This window comes from Urocampus carinirostris, chromosome 5, assembly GCF_059441175.1.
Source record: "Urocampus carinirostris isolate Australia breed hairy pipefish chromosome 5, RoL_Ucar_1.0, whole genome shotgun sequence".
Classification (NCBI taxonomy): domain Eukaryota; kingdom Metazoa; phylum Chordata; class Actinopteri; order Syngnathiformes; family Syngnathidae; genus Urocampus; species Urocampus carinirostris.
Window position 1 is genome coordinate 14782227 of NC_142353.1, and position 23764 is coordinate 14805990.

The following is a 23764-nucleotide window of genomic DNA, read 5'->3' on the forward strand; positions in this document are numbered from 1 at the left end:
TCCATCTGAATTGATATGTATTTTCACCCTGTAAATTACATTACTTAAGCAACAGAATTTCCCAGACAAAAACAGAGAATCCTCTTTTTGCACATCAGGCTAACAACGCCAGTTGTCGGGTTCAAAACTTGCTTTACAGACATCTACCGTAATGCTAATTCAGGGGTATGAAAAGGGGTACAATTGTGGCCCGCGAGATGACAATTGAGGCCCCCGCTTTAATATTGAGTTTTAAGAGACAGCGATTATTATTAAGAGCCTCCAAGTGGTAAAAAATAGTTCACTGAAAATTTAGTTTTAGAAAAACAAGCCAAAATATTTGAACTATGATATAAAAATGCATTTTTTAACAAACTGGTGGGTCAATAAATTTGCATTTATTTCACCGAATGTGACTAATTGTCCGCCTTCTTCCTTCCAAGGTTACGGAAAAAAAAATGTTTTTCTCGTTTTTCCTTTTTTATTGATTTTCTCTCTCCTTTTTTCTTATTTATTCTTTTGACTTTCTCTTTTCTTTTTTTCACTCTAGTCTTCCTTTTTCTTTCTGAAAAACTGGGCAAAATAATGAGAATAAAAATAGTGAAGTTTGGTCACAGTGAGCTTCTGTAGTTTGTATTCTTCCTTGTGATTATACAACACAATACAGTGACATCTAGTGGTCAAATGTTTGTTTTGTCCCTTTAATATTGTTTCCAAAGATATGAAAGAAATATTCATCTATCTTATTTTGTATGACATATATATGTATATACATATATATGTATATATATATATACACATATATATATATATATATATATATATATATATATATATATATATATATAAATAAAAAAACAGTGTATAATTTTTATGAGGTTTTCTTTTTGAAAACGCCCTTCGGCCCAACTTCATCTAGACCCGGCTGCCTCCAAGGACTATAAGGTGCAGGCCTTTAACAAAGACTTTTTGTTAAATATTTTTCACATATAAGGTGCATGAAATTAAAACTACAGTAAGACCCAGTGTTGCACAAAAATACATAAATTTAAATTAATAAAAAACACCGTAACAGAACATAAACTCAAATTATGAAATTTGGTTTCACCACTAAGAATTATTTAATCTATTCATAAATGGTTACCGTATGCAGTATTATGCAATTCACATTTCATTCTCTATATTTCCCAGTCTACAAAGTGTACAGGATTATAAGCCATACATTTTAATTTCTGACCAATTCAGGGTTTATAGTCCATAAATCACCCTAAAATGAGTTTTGAGACCTGTGCTTTAATTGGAAGAAACTACTGTTTACCTCGCTTGAAGTCCAAAAGGAACCAACGGTAGCAAAAATAGAAGTGTGTGTAGTCTCCATTTTGGTGCATCAGCTCAAATAGCTCTGAATCCAGGATCTGCAACACGCGAAGCGAAGATCACACATGATTCGGCAGGAAAAAGCAGTCAAAACTGATGAATCTCAACTGTGATATGTTCGACTCTACCTGAATCAGAGAGCGCATGTTGGCAAAGTGAGTATCCATGGCGCCTCCGTGAGGAAAGTTTTGATTCATCCTCTTCATGAGTTCCGTGAAGCAGCTAAAGGCCGTGGCCTCTGCGAAATAAACAAGGTATCAGAGAGCAGGTCGTGATATAGAAAGAGCCACAGTGACTCACCATCGTCCAGAATAACGAGAAGCGGCGCAAGCAGGTCACACATCCCCTGAACGTATCCGATGTCCAGGTGTCTCCAAACATAGCTGCAAACACAAATAAGAACAGGGTCAAATCATCGTTGCGTTGCCTTCCGCCACACTTGTACGAATTTAGTGTCATTATCCTAGGCCTACAGAAGTTTTTGTTCGGTAGCTATATGAGCATAGGACAAATAAAAAAATAAGTTTCAGCCCTCATCTTGCATCAAAAATAAAGGTATGTTTTTAGCTTTTACCATACTTTAGTAATCAACAGTTAAACATTGCTAGGTTTTATGAGAATACTCAGAAAACATGCAAGAAAACATTGAGAAACGGCTGCATTTCAAGCAGAACTTTCACTTCGATGTTTTTTTTGTGATACCTTTAATAATTAAACTATGCTTCCCATAAACACAAGGACACTTTGCCTGTAAAATAACATTTTATTGCAATGTGTTCAACTCTCCGGTCTCCCGAAGTCCAAAATCAAGAGCCTGCAGCTGGTACAAAATGCTGCAGCGAGACTTTTAACCAAGACAAGAAAGTTAAATCACAGTATCCCAAATTTAGCTAACCTGCATTGGCTCCCTGTCAGCTTAAGATGTGATTTTAAGGTTTTGTTGGTATTATACAGATTAATGCATGGACTTTCTCATATCTTTTAGATTTAATTTCCCCCAATGATCCTGCTCAGAGCATTTGCTCTGAAAATGCTGGTCTATTAGTGTCCCAAGAGCCAAGAAGAGATCCGCAGGTTCAAAAGCGTTCTCCGTTCGGGCCCTGGTGCTGTGGAATGCTCTGCCCCCTGAGATCCGATCTGCAACCTCAGTGGAACTGTTTAAATCTAGGATTAAAACACACTTATATTCTATAGCTTATGAATGACGTTTATTTCATGTTGACAATAGCTGTGTATTGTTTGTCATTGCAATATCCGTTGCAGCCTGGTCATCCTGGAAGGGGGATTACCTCATATGCGGTCCCTCTTCATGGTTTCTTGATTTTCCTCATGTTAAAGTTTTTGAATTTTCCTTGCCCTGATGTAGGTTTTAGATCAGGGGATTTTGTAACTGTGGTCTGTGCAGCCATTTGATACTCCTTGTGATGAAGGGCTATACAAATAAATATGACTTGACTTGCAATAACACTTAAACTTGAACGATGCATGAACTTTGAAAGAACTTTTGAGGACGGAGGTCTTCATTGACTTGAAAAGCGCTATATAAATGCAGAGCATTTACCATTTACCATTTACCCAATGTTTCTGGTGATGTGATCAAACAATTTCAGTCACCATGGCAATCTCGTTTCTGCCAACGTGCACGAAACTTCCCTGTCTCCCCCAACAAAGATGAAGGGTTTTTGTCACTTTTTTTGAAGTGTTTACTCTCCATATTTATCCATACCTTTGCTTCTCTCACCAGACTGCTTCACTCCGCATACTCGGCAGACACTTTAATCGCTGGACACAGGATGCAAGATTAGGATGTGGGCGCTTCCTTGATGTGGGGACAATGATCTGATCAAAGCCACTCTTGCCAACTAAAGCCATGATCGCACGCTCATTCGTCAAGTATCTGCATTTCTTCAACACGCTTAAATAAACTCTTGCCGGGAAGAAACCCACGCAAGCACTGGGTAAACATGCAAACTCCGCACAGGAAGGCTGGTAGCTGGTTTTGATCCCATGACCTCAGAACTGTGCTGCGGACGCGCTAACCACTCAGCTGCCATGCCCTCACTGAATAACCTAGTGGTAAAAGAATACACATTGTGCCTTTTTTGTCAGGTTCATTTAAGATAGCAGCATTTGCTTAATGCTTGCCTAATCTTTTAATTACTTTTCTTCACCGGAATTTTTCAACTTTTCAACTAATCAATGAGACCCATAAAGATGAATGAAAATACAATTTATATTTGTATTTATTGTACCTGCACATGATGTTCCGGAGCTTCTCCAGGTTTGCAGCGGTGAAGTACCAGTAGTTCCTGTCACAGCGTTGGACGTCCTTTTCGATACGGTGCAAATTCAACGTGTACAAATCTAAAAGCTGTTGCTGAAAGAACCACAAAAATTAAGAAACTCACTTCATTTGGACTTAGACTGGATGTAATGAATTTCAGATGTGGTACATACAGAGAAACCCCCCCCAGCAGAGTGTTGTGAGCTGGCTTCTGCACAGCCATCCAGAGATTCAAAATGTGGGTAGAGGCTCTCCATCTCCGGCTCCTCTGACAATATTGATTCCGTGCCTTCTGGACTGGGCTTTTCCTGCCCAGCCTCAGGTCTAAGATCCGTGTAAGGGGCTGACTCCTCGGAGGTAGACAAGTGTTCAGTGCGGTGCTTCCTGCTCCAGGGTGCCATGGAAACGTTGGCTTTGGAAATCTCTTCCATCTCGATGGCAGAGGGAGACTCGTCAGATTCTGTCGGGACCTGTGCTTCCACTTTTTGAGAGGTGCAGTAGGCTTCTCTTGCTCTGGACACTCGAGCGTCTGCAAGTGAAAACAGATTTTAACGTCAGATGTTTGGTCATCTTTAACCCTCTTGTCACAGAAGAGGTTCTGTTTTCTGTATTCAATTTAGGTTCGTCTGCCCCAGGCGTTGAACAGTGATGGTTCCGTGGTGTTCCTGGTAATGCCTCTTGTCAGTCACAATTGCCAAGCCAATTCACCCACCTTTATCCACTTAACATGTGCCCAATCACATATCTAGCTTTCCAATTACCTGTGCTCATGTTTCCTTTAAAAGGCTTAGTTTATCTTTGGGAAGGGTGGAGTCAGGTGGCTGTTGTGAGGTTGTGAGTAGGTTTTGTTATCCTGTCTGCATGTAGTTTACCAATCTAGTATTTAGAATTTTGAATAAGTCCTGTCTGCATTTATATCATGGGAGAAGGGATAGGCTATACCCTAGGTTTTACACTATATCACTTAGATAACCTCTGTCTCAAGTAAACAAACTAGGTTAGGTGTAGTGGTGTCCAACCCACTTCGTAGCAGATAGGTTAGGTTTCTGTAAGTTTGAATGTGTGTGTGAAATGGGGAGGTTAGAGGTGTAGGTAAGAGTAGGGCTGTTTTCTATGTGACATCTCCACACAGTCCTCCTCACTCCCCTTTGAAGCTCTTTAGGGTTGTTATTCTGTTTATATCTCTTTTGAATCATGTGCCTTTTATATCCTAAATTCATTATAGAGCACAGTGTGAGTATTTATTATTATTTCTAAAGGTGCAACGACTTGTGGAATTTCCCTCATTCATACACTCCACACCTATACTGCTGTTGGAAGATTTACTGATTCCCTACACACAAATTGTCACATTTCTGGCAGCTATTACCATTTCATAAACATTGGTAATGCAACACCACTGGTGAGGGTTTTCTTTCGATTGTTGTGATGACTCACCTTGGCTGGATTCAATTTGTACTTTGAAGCCTTCAGTTTGATGCTCTCCCATCGTCTTCTTTGTGTCTTGGTTTGTCAGATTCTGTTCAGTGTGGTCTTCAGGTTTTGTATGTGTTCCTGGAACGATTGTACTACTTTGATCAGGCACTTTTTTTTCTTCAATATCTGCTGAGCCATCCCCGCCATGCTGCGTCTCCTCTACTTTGGGATTCTCTGGTTTGTTAGACACATTTAATACATGTGGCACTTCAGTTTTGGGCACATTGGGTTTGTCATTTCTGTCCTGCTCTGTCAGACTCGCATCCTGAGGAGGTCTGGCCAAAGCTCTGGGAGCGGCCTCAGGTGCCGTGCTGTCCTCAGTGCTGAGCGAACCGTCTGATAGTCCGGAGGTGACCGAAAAGTTGCGGGAAGAGGGATGCCCCGAGTCGGGAGAACTCGGGCCGTTCTGGAGTGCCCCGTTGTTCATCTTCGGCACCTGTTTGGCTTCTTCGCTCTTGGATTCTGTCTCAATCTGCTCAACCTCTTCTACTGACTCAAACACCTGAAAGGACAGGCCAAAGGGAAGCAGTCTACTCCAGGGGAAGGGATGGGATGACACAAAAAACTAACAGGAAGAGAGTGAAGGGATGCGGTTTAAAACATCATGCAACCTTATAGTTTAAATTGTTTATTGGTGAGTGAAAAGATTTTGATGGCGTTGCGGATGTAACGCGATGAATGTGATACCTGCGTGCTTGTGCTGGAGTCACTCTGCAGACGAGCAAGACTCTGCCTGTCTGAACTCTGCGAGGATCGGGACTGAAAGGTACAGACAATCAGGGAAACGTATCAATGCATGGAACATCTAAAAATATCACAGTTATCATTATTACCATCAGTATTACCATGTTACTTTGAAGGTAGCAACTTCTTTTCTGATTACTGAACTTGGAATTTAACTTACAGCAGAAGTTAACCCCTCAAAAATGTGTACAATGACATGATAAATGCCTGCCAACTAGTCCAAAAACACTGGTTTGACAACTAATGTGTTTTTAGGAATGACCACCATCTCGGTGGGCAACCATCTCACTTTGTGCTGTTCACTGAAAACCGCATCAAAGTTGCCCACAGCTCAGATAAAAACTTTTCTGGGTTCACGTGCATTCTAAAGCACAGCCGATTTTTGTTCTGAAGCATGAGCGAGGGTAATATCACATTCAGTGGACGGAAAGAAGGAAAATTGCGAGCGCCTGAGACGGATTAAAAACATGGATGTTGCTTTCTTCATAAGTCATTTTTCAAATAATATTTAAATGACAATGCCATGTTTAGTGGAGTGGAGGCCATTACTACTTGTTATTGTTAGGAAATCTTGACTTTTGATTTAAGAACTAGATTGCAGTGACGTGTTACCATTTTTTAATGACAGCAATTTTACCTTTTTAAAAGTTTAAAAATACAGTTTTTTCTGTATCAAACCAAAACTTGTTTTATTCTGAGAAAACAAATCTTTAGAGATTTTACGCAACATAAATATTCACATTCTTATAATAACAAAAACAATAAAGATTTTACTTTATAACAGAGAATATATTTTAAGGCAGTCTTTTGACCTGGCACAACTGTTAAGTCTTCATTAAGTGGCACAACTGTTAAGTCTTATTAAGTATATGACACATGAAAAGCAATTGCAGCAGGGGAGAGATTTAAAAGTTGTGCATATGTAGATACACTCCCAAGTTGTAAATACTGAATACTGATGTGCCAGACTGTTTCAAGGTGTCATGGCCAGCATGGTCGCCGTGGCGACCGGCTGGCCACGCCCCCTGGGCACCAGCTGAAGCAGATCAGCTAATTGTGTGTGCGCTACTTAAGGCTGGGTTGTGGGTTTTGCGGGTGCTGGCTCATTACACATTTTCCGTTCTGTTATGCCCTGTCCTGTTTAGTTTGAGTCGGAGGAAACCTGTACTTGCCCATTCTGAGTGTAGGAATGTTTTTGTTCTGTTTTTTCCCGGAGTTTTGGACGACTTTTATTTTGTTAAATAAAAGTTATGATTGTCAACGCAATTGAGTTCTCCCTTCCTGCTTCCTGCCTCTGTTCTGGTCCGGTCTCCCTCGTGACACAAGGTATCACTATTAAACAGCATAGTGTGTGTTCTAATATTTTGTCAGCATCACAGGCTTTTCCCTTGGGCCTTTAAAGGAACAGTGTGTTCATTTGACTACTAGATTTTGTTGAATTGTGTAGTAGTGTTACCAAAAACGAGTACTAAAAACAAACAAAAAAAGCAACAAACTACGGAGACTCAAAGTGACCAAACTGCACCATTATCAATCTGCGCGCAAATTCATTAAAAATACAAACTCCTCCGAAAAATCAAGTGTTAGTTGTAGTTCTTGATTTCTGGATTCCATGTACAGCAATGATCAATCTTTCCACCATTTAGTCTGTTGACTATCTATGCGCTGCAGTTGACCGTTCTCTACCTTGATTGGCTAAAAACGCAGAAGTTCGATTTGATTCACTGTATCTTTCTTGGGTGGGGATCCTCGCCACTAACGTGACAATTGCACTGCCCAAAAGGCTGCCACTCCCACCCAAGCGAACTACATTAATTTGAATTTCCCCGGTTCATTCCCTGCGAAATCTCAAGAAGCTCCTCTCCCCCCTCAAAATGTTTTCTCCTCATATCTACACATTTCACGTAAGTCACCCATTTTAAATTCAAAACAGAATTTTGCTAGAAGTTAAGAGATTTTCATGCCTTTATACAAGTTGTGCATTTCTAAAATGCTAGCTAAAAATTTGAAATCGAGGGGAAATACCGTATGCCTTAGAGGTAAGATTGGGCCAAAAATAATCCAGCCTGGGCCCGCAAGTAATAAAGCACCATCCAACCCGGGCACAACTAACTTGTTTTGGGTGACAGATCCTGAAGCAAATGCGATTTCTTTTATTTTATTTGTGATGACTCAGAGCATTGACGGCTGGGTGGATAATTGAAAAAAAAAAAGGCAGCGAGAGAAAAGCCTGGCCCGGACATATTGATTGAAATTTTAGGCCTGACCTGACCCCAATTCGGGCCGGGCTGTTGCCTAGGATCTTACCTCTGGTATACCTTCAAAGCATATTTCACAACATAGCACGTACCACAAAAACTTTTTCCCAAAACAATTGTATTTCGCTATTGTTATTCAGGTCCTCAACCTTGGCTAAGATTAACCATTCAATTAAGTTTCCTTGCTAGTAGCTGTGCGTTACCTCGTTACTAACAGTTGAGTCATGATGGAGCATCTTTGAGCTGGTGCTGTCCATGCTGGCCCCCGAGGAGCATTTGGCCAAAGCTGCAGCGTGTTGCTCCTTCTCCCGCTGCCGAACGATCTCCTCGCAGGCAAGCCACTCACGCATGGTCTGCTGGTAGCACGAGCGCACCTGCTCATCCACCTTCAGGCGGAATTGACAAGTCAGTGTGAGAAAAGCGTGGGAAGAAAACATCTGAGTTTTCCTTGAGAAAAACCTCTCACCTCCTTCCTTTCTGTTTCAGACATTCCAAATCGGTAATGCCCCAAGAGGAACGGCCATACTTCCTTACGTAAAGTTGGTTCCACGCCGCCGAAATAGACTAAACGAAGCAGCTCCTGCTCCTTGTAGGTCTGAAAATCAAATAATGTATTCTGATTTTGCATATACAAGTTTGTATTTTCTTTTAGTTTCACAAAAAAACAAAAAATTAAAAACAACTCTTTTTACAGGGGTATCTACATTCTTCTAAACAGAAAAATGGGATGTAATTAATTAGCATTTATTTATGAAATACATTATATTTTCAGCACTATAAGGTGCATGAAATGAGTACAGTAAGAGCCTCTGTGTACACTGTTTGGCTTTTTATGCAATTAAGGCTTATAATAGTGCGATGGTTGATAAGTCATTAGGTTTCACTGATTAAAATCTCAAAACATTGTTAGCAACGGAAATTGAACCCGGAACGCAGGGGTGAGGGGGCTGACACTTCTCCACTGGTCACCCAGTGGTACAGATGACCTAGGAAAAGCCATTAGATCTTATCTTATTATCACACTATTTATAATTATAGTAAAACACTGATTTGCATTGTGAATTTTGTTCTGCATTCTGATAGGTAAAGCAGTCTCTTCACTTCTTCACCTGTCCGACAATAATGTTGCGATTTAATATGTATATGTACGTAGGTAAAAAAGCTTGCATAGTATTTTGATGAAAGACTTTGGTTCCATTTTATAAATTTTGCAACATTATTGATGAACAGGTGAAGAAGTGTAAAGACTGTTTAATCGATGAGAATTCAAAACTGCACTGTGCAAAACAGTGTTTCTGGAACCATGGGTAAAAGTAGTGTGATAGTGATATAAGCTCTAATGCCTTTTCCTATGTCATCGGTGTATTAATTTGATATAATAACACAAGGAGTCTATGCTGCAGGCTCTAAAAAACACTAAGTGTGCCACAAATGGACCCATAGCCATAATTAGCTATAATTGCTGCCCTATTCAATGTGATTTGGGTCTGATGGTAATTTCCTCTTGATGGGAAAAACAAAAGTATCACATATAGCACGTTAATTTCGCATCGAAGATTCAACTGATGCGCAATGCCAATGTAGACAGTTATACATCCAGAGCCATTAGCGACGCCTCATGCACACTGCCTCGGGACTAATGATGTGAGCAACATAATTAGCAGAGAATGAGCACGGCTGAGCTGCAAGCGAGCGAAAGGCACACGCGTTTGTGAGCGTACATGCACAAGCTTATCGGGATATTAAATTAAGTTCAGGGATGGGAGGGTCCCTTTGAAAATGTTATTTTTTGCCTGTTGAAAAATGGAATCGGTACGTAATCTAAATACAGTACCATGATAGTGCAGTATTGTAACTTTCGATAACTTTTAAATTACTCCAATACAAAATATACTAATGAAATACAAAATAATCATAATACAAATAAAATACTCAATAAATGAACAATGTAACCTTGAAAAATAATTGGAGGAAACCCTGGTCAGGTAGTTGCTTGCTTGTAGTCCTACAAAAAAATACTCGACCACATTGTAAAGTTTTTTTTAAGCAAAAATGAAACTTTCCCTTTCATATGGCAGACCTTTAAATAAAATTGTAATCCTGCAAAATAATCTTTATTTAAACTAAATGTATGTGTGATTTCATGACATCATTTTTTTCTGTAGGGAAAACAATTACTTTTTTTTTGTATCCTACTTACATAATGCCGTTAAAAATATTCCCCCCCCCAACCTTGCTTACGTTACAGTCCTGCAAGAACATCTGCCACACGTCCGCGGTGAGTCCTTTGTAGGCGTCGCACGGCACGTTGGGGGACACAATGGTGTGGTTGACGAGAGCAGAAAGGTGAGTACGCACAGTGGACAGGTGACGACAGTATGCCAACCCTGCTTGACGACATAGTACAGTGTTCATTATTTTTATACAATGGTATTCCCAAATACGTAAACATGCAAAATGTGAAGAAATAGTACATGTTTTTTTTTAAAAAACTTATGTAATTATCATCTTTATATCCAAATTACTTTCAGAGATAAAGCAATTTGAACACGGCACGTCGTGTCATTTTGAGCTGTGACATCGCTGGAGGAACACCAGCACCCTGGCAGCCAGTCGCCATATTGTTTTATGCGTTTTAAGTGAAGTTTGAGTAGTTTTTGTGGAGAATTCCTAGGCGTTGTGTTACTGATGGATGCAGTAATGGTACATCAGGGGGAGAGCAGTCATAAATGGGCTAACTGTCAAAAAAAACCCACATAGGGATCCCCCAACGGGGGCTAACCAATCATCAATGAAAGGCAGCCGACCAAAAAACATGCAGTGATTAGCCAGTATAACCGGGAACCGAAAACAAAAACCGGCAACGGGTACAGCAATAAGCTCAGAGCTAGCCAGGCTAGCCGATCAAAAAACCTGCGGTGAGCAGCGTTACATTATAAAATGAGTCACTGAATATAAAGTCATAATTGCAGGAGTAATCCAACTATATTTATTATTTAATCATCACATTACTTTGATGATCAAATTATTCATTTGGCTGTTATGTATGCATTTTATGTTTATCCACATATTTAAATGAAGTATTTGCTTTTCGCATTCATTTGATGTTTCAATGTGTCCATTCATTCAGTATTTTCCCAGCAATATTTCTAAGTGGTGTTCTAATGAGTCTGCCATAATCTTATACCACCTGCGGAATCCAGTTGAATCCAATCTCTTGTGAAAGATGTGACTCCTATCTCAGATAAGTTTCATTTTATAGCCATGTCTATTTTTGTCAATTCACGTCCTTTCTTGTAAAAACAGAGGTCGGACATTTTGCGATACTTGTTCGAGACTCACAAGAATAAACCAAGAGACACAGACTAGCTGGCCAAACACCACAAAGTGGGCAGCCAACGAGCGGCAACCGGGAGCAAAATAAACAATAAAACCATTGGCAGGCCCGACAGGAATCTAGTCGGAAAAAATTAAACAAAACGCACAACACGCAGCTAAAAATACAAACAAAAAGCCACAATCACTTGCCTCCAAGCAAAAATGAGCTATCGCTATCTGTTCCGGAGCTGGCCTCACATGCTGTGTTAATGGTATTCGCCATTTTGAAAGTGTTGTGTTTCTTCAATGATGTCACACAGCTACAGCAAACAAATCAGATCCTTCAATTTTGAGATGAAATTTATTGAGTCCACGGCGTGTGGAATATTTTGCAACATATTTAATTGTAATTTTTAATTTAATTGTGGGGAATTCACATTCTGTGCCTAAATAAAAAAGAAAAATCAGTTTGGGAATACATATAAACTTGTGTTCATTTATATTAGAAGCTTGTCTGTGCTATGTGTGCTTCAGCATTGCTTTAAGAGCTTCAGCATTGCCTTGCAAATAATATGTATGAGCCAATCTTCTCTACATTTGACTTTTATGAGCTATGAATAAAACACAGTACGAAACATTTTGTTCTTCAGATACTAAAATCCCTCATGGATTGGCTTTGTCCACACTCCATGAAGAAAAAAAAACTGCTAGGACTTGAATACAGATCATTTCCTAGAAAAAAAAATCATTCTTGATAAGATATTTTGCTTCATTGCATTATCAGGAACTTGATACTTGCACTGCATTCTGAATGTAACGTTAGCAGGGTTTTCTCTAATGAATAGTAAATTATTAATTAGGAAAATAATCAATGGCAAATGAACTTTAAATGACATTCGAAATAATTGCGCACTGTACACTATATGCCAAGACTGTTGTGATGATGGATCTAGGACCTGTTCAATTTCCTCGCAAACACAAAGCAACTTTTACCAAAAGTACTTAAGCTAAGAACAGATTCAGAATTTGGCATAGTGAGTGTTTTTTGAACAGACCTTTCTTATTCTCTTTGCAAGTTCAAAATTAATTAATTGATTGATTAATTGACTTATTGTGAGTGGCTATAATCTATAAACCTATTAGTAGCATTGTTATTATTAAATGTCATTGCCATACACCAGGCATGTAATATCATGGAAGGAACACATTTCCATGATCATATCTCCCCTAAGAAAATTATAGCTCACATAACATCCAATCTAGATTCTAAATGATCAATTATTTTTCTTCTTATGCTGATGTGCCCCAACTATGAAACTATTGTTGGCAACCTAATTTTGAGGCTCAATTACAATAACACCGGAAAGGGGAATAGCTTGGAACGAAAAGGTCACATACAGCCATAAAATGCCCTGGAGATTATCTGATACTTCATGTTGTCACATAGCAGCTTCAAAGGAGTCCTAAGGAGAAAACAAAACAGAGCTTTCATGTTGACATAAACCCGAATGATCGAAATTTCAGACAGGCAATTGTCCTGGCGGCAGATCAATGTCCCTAGCGGAGGATAATTGAGCTCTTTATCTCAAGTCATATAGAAAACACCAAGCCAATGCCTATCTTTTCTGCTTGGATTGTTGTCTCTACACGGTCTGTGTCAGTGAAGGAAATGTCATGCATTTTTTTCCTGCCTATTCCCGCTGCTGTCTCTGCATGCAGGATGTGACTGTGTCCCAGCGAACGTTAATGAGTTAAAGCAGAACGCTAGCTTATCTGTAGTCTTGATGTGATTATTTCTCTCTCTCTCTCACCTCTCTTGGTTGCAGCCTTTGGGCGTGGAGCCATCGGAAAGGCTGCCCTGGGAGCAGGATGTGCACGAAGGCTTCCTGAGGGAAGGTTGCCACATTGCAGAGCTCTGGTCCATCAAATCTGGTGGAGTCACTGCCCAGGACACTCAGGCATTATTACATTCGAAAAACAGGAGTGTTAAACAGGGATGGAGTCATTACTTGGGTTGAAATTTTGCCCAATTCACAGTTGTTAAGAAAAAGAAACACCCCTTAAGTTGGTTATTCCTTTACCCCATCACATCCTTTTATGTGGCCCGCAAGGGCTTTAAATGCCTGAGCGTCTAAAATAAATGGGCATAAGTGTGCTTTGACGAAAAACTAAATTTCCCAAAAGACTATGGTATCCATGAAGTGACTTCATACAAAACAACACAGAAAACGGGATTATTCATTCAAAGTATCAGATTGCCCCATTTTTCACACTTTAAGTTATTTAGTGTGTTCTTATGTGTTTAGGGTTTTAAACATATGAGTGTTTTCTGTGCATGGGTGGGCATTAGCAATTAGACGAGTGAACAATTTCTCTATCTTATAGAATTGTGTGATTCAATGCAAAAACACTGGAAAAGGAGTAATTGTTTGGACTGCTTAAATATAGACAAAACTTATTAAACACAAATGAAAAGACTTCAAACATTACGCAGAATAGCTGTCTACAGGGGGAGAGTCAGAAATCGAGCTAGAAAAAGCCTTTTTCAGCACAGCACCTATAATCAATCCATCACTTGTCATTCCTTTACATAATTTAAAGTGACATTGTCTCGATGCAAGTAATAGGGTGCGACAAGGCAATACGAAGGCATTAGTGGGGGTTTTATTATTGGACCAAATTAATTCACTTGGCCACAGGCACAAGGGAGGTCAAAGGATATTAGTCAGTGGGAATAAAAGTTGATCAAACCAATGACACCCGTACATGGTCAGAAGTGACACCCACAGTGTTAAAGCTGACATTTTAAAGACGAATTTGGTTTCAAAGGGTCATCAGAACATAGATTTTTCCTAAATCTAATCCAAACTACTTTATAAATCCTAATTTGTGAGTAAGAGTGTTTGTATGTGACTTATAGGTCCTGAAACAGCTGTAATGATTTTCATGAAAATTTACACAGTTGTACTAAAAGCCTCTGTGACTGTCTTTTTCCAGGTTTTGTGTCAAGGCACCGCAAAATAAGTACCAAAAAAATCTGTAAACATTTGCTTTTGTGTACAAAGCCGAGCTCAGTAATGCCAGGCCATTAAACAAAACAATTTAAGAAAACAACCAGAAGTTGCACAAATACAACAAAATAACACACTCTGAATAACTTTATACAAACTAATAATAAAGGTAGCACTAACTATGCAAATATTAAAGGTACACACGATCACTGTGTTTTGTAGTGCAACTGAAAATGACAACGCTACAAAGCACAAGAAAGAATACATACTACAGAGACCCAAAGTGACCAAACGCACCATTTTTCTTTTTTCCCCAGCCTTTCAAGTTTTGGTGCAAGATTGCGGACAATGATGTCAGCTCCCTCTAGGTGAGCCTCATGTTATATGAAATGAATAAAAATTTCTTGGCCTTTGAGCTTTTTTAAAAAAAAGGAACATTCGTATGATAGTTCATGTATTCATGCTTATTATTCAAATCAATAGTTGTTTTTTTTTTTTTTACTACTAGGTGGCGCTAAATACTTCAAACTGTCCCTTTAAGTGAAAATGTAAATGCGGTGCATAGTAAAACAAACACTGTGTCTCACCAAAGTCTGACAGGCTATTTGGAAAGAGGATGCGGAACACATAGTCTGTGGCTTCTTCCTCCTCTTTATCTGAGACGGAGTCCGTAGATCCTGATCCCTGAGGAAGCCTTTTCTTCAGCTTTGGAAACACCTTCCCCTGCAAATTACAATAATTAATACCTTTATAACACGTTAGTTATGAGAAAGGAAAACAAATACAAACATTGATCGCCGAGCTTAAATTAAATCACTAAAAGTTGTTTAACAGTCAGAGGTGTTTCATCACATATCAAAACATCCTTTTTACACTAAGAGCTTACTTAAGAAAACAAACTTGGCACTTTGACAAAAGTAGAAAGGATATAAAACAGGGATGTCAAACTCAGTTTCGCTCTGGGGCCGGATCCAGACCTGTTCTGAAGCCGGCCGGCTCAGTTAAAGAATATTTTTAACTTTGTTTTTCAGTATTATGCTTTATTATTCAGCCTACATTAGTAACTTACCCTACATATTATAATCATAATGGACAAGGGATCTTTTCAAAACACACTTATTCACAAACAATGGGGAAAGAAGATGTTCATGTTTGGCATTGAATGTGTTTACTGGTTTACTGTCGGAGAGAGTATTTGGTTTGCATTTATTTAAAAAAGACGGTGTGGATTCTTTGACTACGAAATGTCGCAACTGAAAACAATAAAGAACACTAACTATGGAGACTAAAGTGACCTTTTTACTTCTCATTGTTTTGCCCAGCCTTTGGAGTACCCGTAGCAGCAAGATGACTGAGAATCATGTCAGCTCCCTTTAGGCGTGACTCATGTTATATAAAATAAATGCTAATTTCTCGACACGTGTGTATTTAAAAAATGCATGTTTCTGTAATACATTTTGTAATTTTACTTATTACTAAAATAATTATTGGGTTTTTAAATGAATTCAGTTTTTTTCAACCACTAGGAGCTGCTAAATAAAACACACTGTCCCTTTAAAAAAATCATTTTCTATGACCCAGAGACTCGCTTCTTCTTTTGAAATACTCAGAAATTTATGGCGGTCTGGATTAATCCCTCAGAAGAGCTGGATACAGCCCGCGGAGCGTACGTTTGACATGGTGATATAAAACATTTAAGTGAAATTGAAATTGCTATTTCATGTTATGCTAAATTATGCTGAACCTTTGCCATAAGATACTGAATTTAGCCAAACCTAACCCCCAGGGCAAAGTTTTATAACAGGAAGAAGAAATCAATTAATTGGTTTTACGGAGACTCGAGTCTACATGCCAGTGATTGTTGATAGTCATCGGACACGCGTGGGTGTTTTCCATTATTCCCTCTGCTCGCACTGCACATAATAAAACAAAGAGAAGCTCATCATGTGTGCCGGTGCATGTAGTGGGAACATAAAACCAAAGCGTCATCAGCTGCGCACTTCATCGGATATCGCTTTTTTAACCGGCAGACAAATGATTTAGTGTGGGTTTTGTGGCTAATGAGACAATTGAGGGATGACCTGAGGTACTGACCTTTCCCCTCTGCGACCACAGAGGAGGATCTAGCTGACCGTGTGGAAGCAGACCGTTTTCCAGGCAGGAGAGGAACTGAAGCAGATGGCCTCCTTTCGGGAAACGCAGCGGAGGCCTTTGGATGCCGTCCTGACTGACAAGCACGACTGTGCCACCGCTGTCCACTTCAGGAAAAACGTTTATCACAATTGCATTTGATAGCCGGGTTAAAATATAAAAACAAGAACTGAAGTGGAAAATGTTGATTGCCTGAAATTACCTTGTTGATGGCAGTGCAAGTACACGATCTCTTCAAGTGGGATTGTCATGGCGTAGTCCCAGTATACGCTGCAATTCATCCAGTGCAGGGATCGGCAACCCAAAATGTTGAAAGAAAAACAAAAGCGCAAATATGTCTGGAGCTACTAAAAATGTACACACATTTCAATTATTTATTTTCATCAGGGAAACCAATATAACAGCTCAACATTCACAAATATACATTTCTGACATTCAAAAACAAAACAAAAACAAATCAGTGACCAATATAGCCACCTTTCTTTGCAAGGACACTCAAAAGCCTGCCATCCATGGATTCTGTCAGTGCTTTGATCTGTTCACGATCAACATTGCGTGCAGCAGCAACCACAGCCTCCCAGACACTGTTCAGAGAGGTGTACTGTTTTCCCTCCTTGTAAATCTCACATTTGATGAGGGACCACAGGTTCTCTATGGGGTTCAGATCAGGTGAACAAGGAGGCCATGTCATTAGTTTTTCTTCTTTTAGACCCTTTCTTGCCAGCCACGCTGTGGAGTACTTGGATGCGTGTGATGGAGCGTTGTCCTGCATGAAAATTACGTTTTTCTTGAAGGATGCGGACTTCTTCCTGTACCACTGCTTGAAGAAGGTGTCTTCCAGAAACTGGCAGTAGGACTGGGAGTTGAGCTTGAGTCCATCCTCAACCCGAAAAGGCCCCACAAGCTCATCTTTGATGATACCAGCCCATACCAGTACCCCACCTCCACCTTGCTGGCGTCTGAGGCGGACTGGAGCTCTCTGCCCTTTACCGATCCAGCCACGGGCCCATCCATCTGGCCCATCAAGACTCACTCTCATTTCATCAGTCCATAAAACCTTGGAAAAATCCGTCTAGAGATTTTTCTTGGCCCAGTCTTGACGTTTCAGCTTGTGTGTCTTGTTCAGTGGTGGTCGTTTTTCAGCCTTTCTTACCTTGGCCATGTCTCTGAGTATTGCACACCTTGTGCTTTTGGGCACTCCAGTGATGTTGCAGCTCTGAAATATGGCAAAACTGGTGGCAAGTGGCATCTTGGCAGCTGTACGCTTGACTTTTCTCAGTTCACGGGCAGTTATTTTGCGCCTTGGTTTTTTTACACGCTTCTTGCGACCCTGTTGACTATTTTGAATGTAACGCTTGATTGTTCGATGATCACGCTTCAGAAGCTTGGCAATTTTAAGAGTGCTGCATCCCTCTGCAAGATATCTCACTATTTTTGACTTTTCAGAGCCTGTCAAGTCCCTCTTCTGACCCATTTTGCCAAAGGAAAGGAAGTTGCCTAATAATTATGCACACCTGATATAGGGTGTTGATGTCATTAGACCACACCCCTTCTCATTACAGAGATGCACATCACCTGATATGCTTAATTGGTAGTAGGCTTTCGAGCCTATACAGCTTGGAGTAAGACAACATGCATAAAGAGGATGATGTGGTCAAAATACTCATTTGCCTAATAATTCTGCACTCCCTGTACTTATCTATCGTCTATTGTGGTATATAAGATGCACTTCTTCAATTTGGGGTTTGAGGTCTGCATAAGAGTCTGGAAAATATGCTACTTTGGGTGAAAACAAATTGCTAAGAAAAGGGCAAAAATCCAACCTTACTGACAGAAAACACGTAGTACACAAAATCAAACACAGCCAGCAAAAGGAATATCAAACTGCTTGTGAGTCTGACAGTGCCTCAGTCAATAAAGCACCTGCAGGCCGCCTGTCTGCTGAAAATAAGCCTAATGAGATGCGTTAACACTGCGCACACAGCCACACACACAAGCACGCGCTGCATTATTCAGTTACAACCAAGTGTTGGGAGTGTTTCCCAAACAGCAGAGCCATTTTACGTCCTGCTTTCATTTCACAGCAACAAACATTACCTTCGTTCGTAATCCAAATCGCCGACAGAGCCGTTCATAAGTTGGTTTGGTGTCCACTTCAGTGTCATGAGCTCGGCCGTCTGATGGAGGGAGAGGTAGCCAGGGATAGCCTCCATGTCGTCCCTCTGCAAGAGTAACCGTATTTTTGGTGTAAATAAATGATGCAAAAAATGAATAATCTGAAAAATACAGGGGGTGTCATATCATTATCAGCCCCAAAAACAGTAACAATAATTTATATGATTAAATCCATAATCTCCGATATGGACTCTCTTGTACAAACCGTCAATTCTATACAGGTGCTCCCCTACTTACGACCATTCGACTGACTTAAAACGGTAGATATTGGAATGTCGAAAAATATAGGGACATTGCTGTAGGTCAGATTTTTTTATCATGTGCACCTTTTTCCTGAGTACAAGACTGTACAAGTACTGTAGTGCTTCTTTCCACCGCTACCGTCGTGCGGCGCAGTGAAAGCTCACCCAGCATCCACCCAGAAGTAAAAAAATCCGCTTCCTCTTTCTAGTTCGTATGTAAACATACAGTGCTACGGGTACTGAATCTCAGAAGTTGACGTTTTTCTTGTTTAATATCTCGTGCATCCATTCAATACGATTGCAGTAAAGTGTAAAGAAGTCGCGAGCCGTTTCTTTCAAAATGAAAGTGGAATAAGAAAGTTTGATGCGGTTGAGAAAATGGTCTGAACGCTTTTTTTCGGACACTTTTTACCACGGAGGAGGACCTCTTGAAGCACATCTCCCAAAAGTAAGTTACACTTAACTTTATTTATGTTTATAGAGCATATTATTTTAAAAAATTCTTATTTTTTAGTACCAGACAATAAAGGTTACTTATGCAAGCCATAAACATACTTATATAAACATTCAACATACAAAATACAGCACTGAAGCAACTTACAGACAAATTCAACTTACGAACGTTCGTAAATCGGGCAGCGTCTGTATTGTGCTCCTGCACATTTAAAAGAACATTGCGCAGTATTTGACCACTAGATGTCGCTGTATTGTGTAGTGCAGGGGTTTCCTCTATCGTGTTGCCTGCAGGCAACCACTCGCGTCGTACCACAGCACTATTATCTTCTCATTTTTTGCCCAGCCTTTCACAAAGTTTTTTGGGGTACCCGTAACAGCCAGATTGTGGACTATTATGTCCGCTTCTTTTATGTCAGGGCTTCACAAACTGGAAAGTGGCAAGCCATAAATGGATTTGCCTTGGCAAAATAATGTCCAAGGAAGAAAATACATTTGAGGGTCAGTTACACTCCTTAACATTGGGTGACAATAATGCCCTGCAAATGCGAGTTAATACATCCATCCCACAGAAACAGGACAGTAAAGTTTGTTTACACATGTCGAACTTTGCGAAACCAAGATTCATCAAAGAATATATGAGATATGGACTTTATGATCTTGAAGACAAAGGAGGATAAAAAGCTCAGTGTGTTTTGTGCAGCAAAATACTAGCATATAATAGTGTGAGGCCAGAATTTCATGTGTATGCATGTTAAGTCAGATATGGCTGAAGCTAATAAAGTGAAACGTTTTGGATTCTATTAAAAATGCAGCTGACTGAGCATAATATGGAATGTTATTACTTGAAATCATTTTGGTTTTGCTGGTCATTTAAAAAAAAAAAAAATCAAAACGAAGGGTTTTGACCATTCCGTTTTTGGGGGTGCTCGACCAAATTCAACCCAAGCACCCCCCTAAAATTATAGCATTATAAAACTCTCTTTTCCTTAATAAAGGACAGTTTACGCTCAAATATGATGAAAAACGCTAGATTTAAAAAAAGAAAAAGTAAAACAAAACAAAAATTTGAACAACGTAGCATCGGAAATACTCCACTGCCTTCAAATGGTTCAATCCATTTAATTCCTGGGACTGATAATTATGTATATTCTCGTCAGTTGACCACACTATCATCAGTTTTAATGGAGTAGCAATAAACCATTTACTATTAAAAACAGTGAATTAATACTGATTCTAATGATACTACCGTATTTTCCGCACTATAAGGCGCACCTAAAAGCCTTTATTTTTTTTCAAAAACTGACCATGCGCCTTCTAATACAGTGCGCCTTATATATGGATCAATATTAAGTCGCAAGGTCTCGCAACAAAGGCAAGCAGCTGCCGACTAGATTTTTCCTCGTAGGCGATGTGGTCCGCGGTGTATGCTGGGATACATATGCCGGCATTTCATTTCCCAGCCAATGTGTCAATCATCCTTTGAATCGATCACTATTGGCTAAAGTTATTCGGAGGTAAAGGAGGCGGATCCTTTTTATCATTTACAGGCTCGCATAGGCTAAAGGGGCAAAACAAAGCCTGCAAATTGGCCGAAAAAGATGAATGTGAATAGCATGTTTGGTTGTCTACGGCATAGAGAAAACATGTTTTACTATTCTGTATTTGTAAATATTTTACTCTCCTGGATTTACTACACTCACGGATATAAGAGGACCATGGTTGCACATTATTATTGAACGCAATGACTTCGGTGAGCTACTCCGGCTATATATTTTCCCAGTATCTTGTTTCAGAGTGATCTCGATGTTTCTGTGATGGGTCTCTTTTTAAATTAAACTCAATTCCAAGTGTTTATTGTCATATGCACAGTAAAGTTGCGAGCGAAAAAAAAAAATAGAAACTAAGAATGGTTGGAATTTCTTGAATCCCAAGACTTTAACCTTCCGAATGATATTTGGAACGATGCATTTGAGTGACATCGTACGGACACCGCATCCACACGTGTCTACGACACGTATTTGCTTCTTTGCAAGCTTTCGGAATGTTAAGGGGGTAATCAGTTTGACTGAACTATCTGACTGTTTTGTCGACGTTCCCATTGTAGCGCCTTATAATCCGGTGCGCCTTATGTATGGAAGATATAGGACCAAAAACAATTTTTTGGGGGTGCGCCCTATAACCCGGTGCGCCCTATAGTGCGGAAAATACGGTAATTCTTATCTTCATGGTAATGAAACAGCTTGTGTTTGAAAACGTGGAGGTAGATTAATTATTTATTATTTGATTTTTTTATTACTCATTTAAATGACTTACGGTAATTGATATTTTTAATGACTGAAAGATGTTGATAAGCGGTTGTTGGTGGAAAGGGAGATGGATACTCTGGGTGCTCAGCACCCCCAAAGCTCTGAACTTAAAATCGCCCCTGGTTTTGACTCTCGCAGGACTTTTTGGAATGTAACCGGTGCGAAAAACAAGGGATTACTGTACATGAAGTTTTGCCTATTTTTTAAGTTGTTTTTTTTAATTAACAAAGTGGAGTTTTACCACTAGGAGGCACTAAATAATACACACAGCCCTTTAAAGTTGCTCCAGAATAAATATAAGAAAGAAAATGTGACTTATAGTTCATAAAATACAATAATATTGATAAAGAGGTACAAAAAAAAGTTTTGAAGACACATTAATTATAACCCAAAATAATACAATACAGCAGTGGTTCTCAACTTGTCTGACTTCAGGACCCCCCATACTACTGTAATTGCATACGGTGGCCCAAATTAAGAAAATATTTTCCACTTTTCCTTCCAGTCTGTAATGCTCGATTCGGCTATTTGCTGGAACAAAGTCAATCTTTTTCAAATGTATTCATGTTTGTTTTTTTTGTTTTTTCAAACATATGGACTTCAAGTAATCATCATATTCCCTTTAAAGGGACGGTGGGTATTATTAAAGCCTTCTAATGGTAAAAAAAAACCTTCATTCAATATAATAAAAACATTATTGAATAAGATAATAAGCAAAAATACATGTGAATCAAACATGTATTTAAGAAAAAAATTTACTAAGTTGAAAAATTTGTATTTATTTGACATAACATGAGCCTCACCATAATAGTATTCCGTCTTGCTGCTACGGTTACCCGAAAGAAACAAAAAGGTTCCCAAAAAATGAAAAGAAAAATGTTGCGGTTAAGTCACCTTGAGTCTCTGTAGTTTGTATTTGATAGGTTGGTCGTTTTGGTTGTAATATTTCTCAGAATTCACTGTAAATATAACTTGTTTTTATATTCCTAAATATAAAAACAATCTTTCACACACACACACATATGAAGTAACGTTTCAATAATCAGTCTAATTGCATCTCTTGTACGTTTATCAGTCTTGTACTCTTTTATTTTGAAGTCGCATTTCCGGTGTATTTTTCTGTTTCCTGTGTGAATAAAAGTTAGCTTCTCACACGGGAGGAGAGGGCGGCCGAGCCACTCGCCCGGAGTGGGCCACCGGACAGTGCTCTCCCGCTTGGGAATTTTAAATACCTTAATGCTTGTTTTTATTTGAGTAATTTTGCCAACATTTAGATTATATAAGTTTTCACTTTAACAGTATTCTTCATTCGTTTTTGGTTGAACGTCACAATACAGCGACATCTAGTGGTCAAATCAAACACACAGTCTTGATTATCTTCTTTTTTTGATGAAATCCAAAACACTTCACTTCAGTAGTTATGTCTTTGATAAAGTAAAATCCTGTGGTTTCAAAATGGCGGGTGTCAACTACCATTTGCAGGGCATTATCGCATCTACTGTTATGGATTGACATGGCTTTTTTTGCAAAAGGTTCGCGACCCACTAAAAATGGGTGCGCGACCCACTTTTAGGTCCCGACCCTCCAGTTGAGAAACACTGAAATGCAGTGCTTAATGGGCGATTGGGCACATCTTTTGGATGACTGGGATTTAGTGAAAACCATACCGGCTGAACTAGCACATTATTTTTGCCGAAGAGCAGCGTGGCCCTATTGTTTTGGTGCAGGGACTCCACGTAGTCACGTGCTGATGGCGAAGGAGAAGGGCGCTCGTCCATGCTGCTGCTGGAGTGACGCTTTTGGATCTGCAAATACATAATTCATTACATTCCTCACTCAAAACACACCACACATGTATACAATATTTCACACTGTGGTACCTCTTCATGCGATCGTACTTGTAGATCAAATTGCTCCTGTACAGTGAAATTTCCTGATATGAAATATTCAAAAACGAATGGTCCGCTTCCATTCTCCCAAAAGCATA

At 39.4% G+C, this 23764-nt stretch overlaps 1 protein-coding gene across 4 annotated transcripts in view; it reads right to left on the bottom strand.

The window, feature by feature from the left end:
* Positions 1-23764, bottom strand: part of sgsm1a (small G protein signaling modulator 1a) — a 64016-nt gene that overhangs the window by 3237 nt on the left and 37015 nt on the right. The window contains exons 8-25 of one of the 4 annotated variants that reach the window (XM_088335898.1): positions 23658-23693; positions 23445-23582; positions 18696-18820; positions 16801-16868; positions 16542-16705; positions 15035-15170; positions 13248-13377; positions 12835-12899; positions 10360-10505; positions 8585-8713; positions 8322-8504; positions 5804-5875; positions 5078-5618; positions 3814-4169; positions 3609-3733; positions 1657-1739; positions 1485-1594; positions 1298-1394 (exon numbers count right to left, since the gene is read on the bottom strand). In XM_088335898.1, the coding sequence (XP_088192024.1) occupies positions 1298-1394; positions 1485-1594; positions 1657-1739; positions 3609-3733; positions 3814-4169; positions 5078-5618; positions 5804-5875; positions 8322-8504; positions 8585-8713; positions 10360-10505; positions 12835-12899; positions 13248-13377; positions 15035-15170; positions 16542-16705; positions 16801-16868; positions 18696-18820; positions 23445-23582; positions 23658-23693 (2704 nt within the window). Of the gene's footprint in view, positions 1-1297; positions 1395-1484; positions 1595-1656; positions 1740-3608; positions 3734-3813; positions 4170-5077; positions 5682-5803; positions 5876-8321; positions 8505-8584; positions 8714-10359; positions 10506-12834; positions 12900-13247; positions 13378-15034; positions 15171-16541; positions 16706-16800; positions 16869-18695; positions 18821-23444; positions 23583-23657; positions 23694-23764 lie in introns of all 4 variants that reach the window. The other 3 variants (XM_088335896.1, XM_088335899.1, XM_088335897.1) reach the window with 3 other exon arrangements.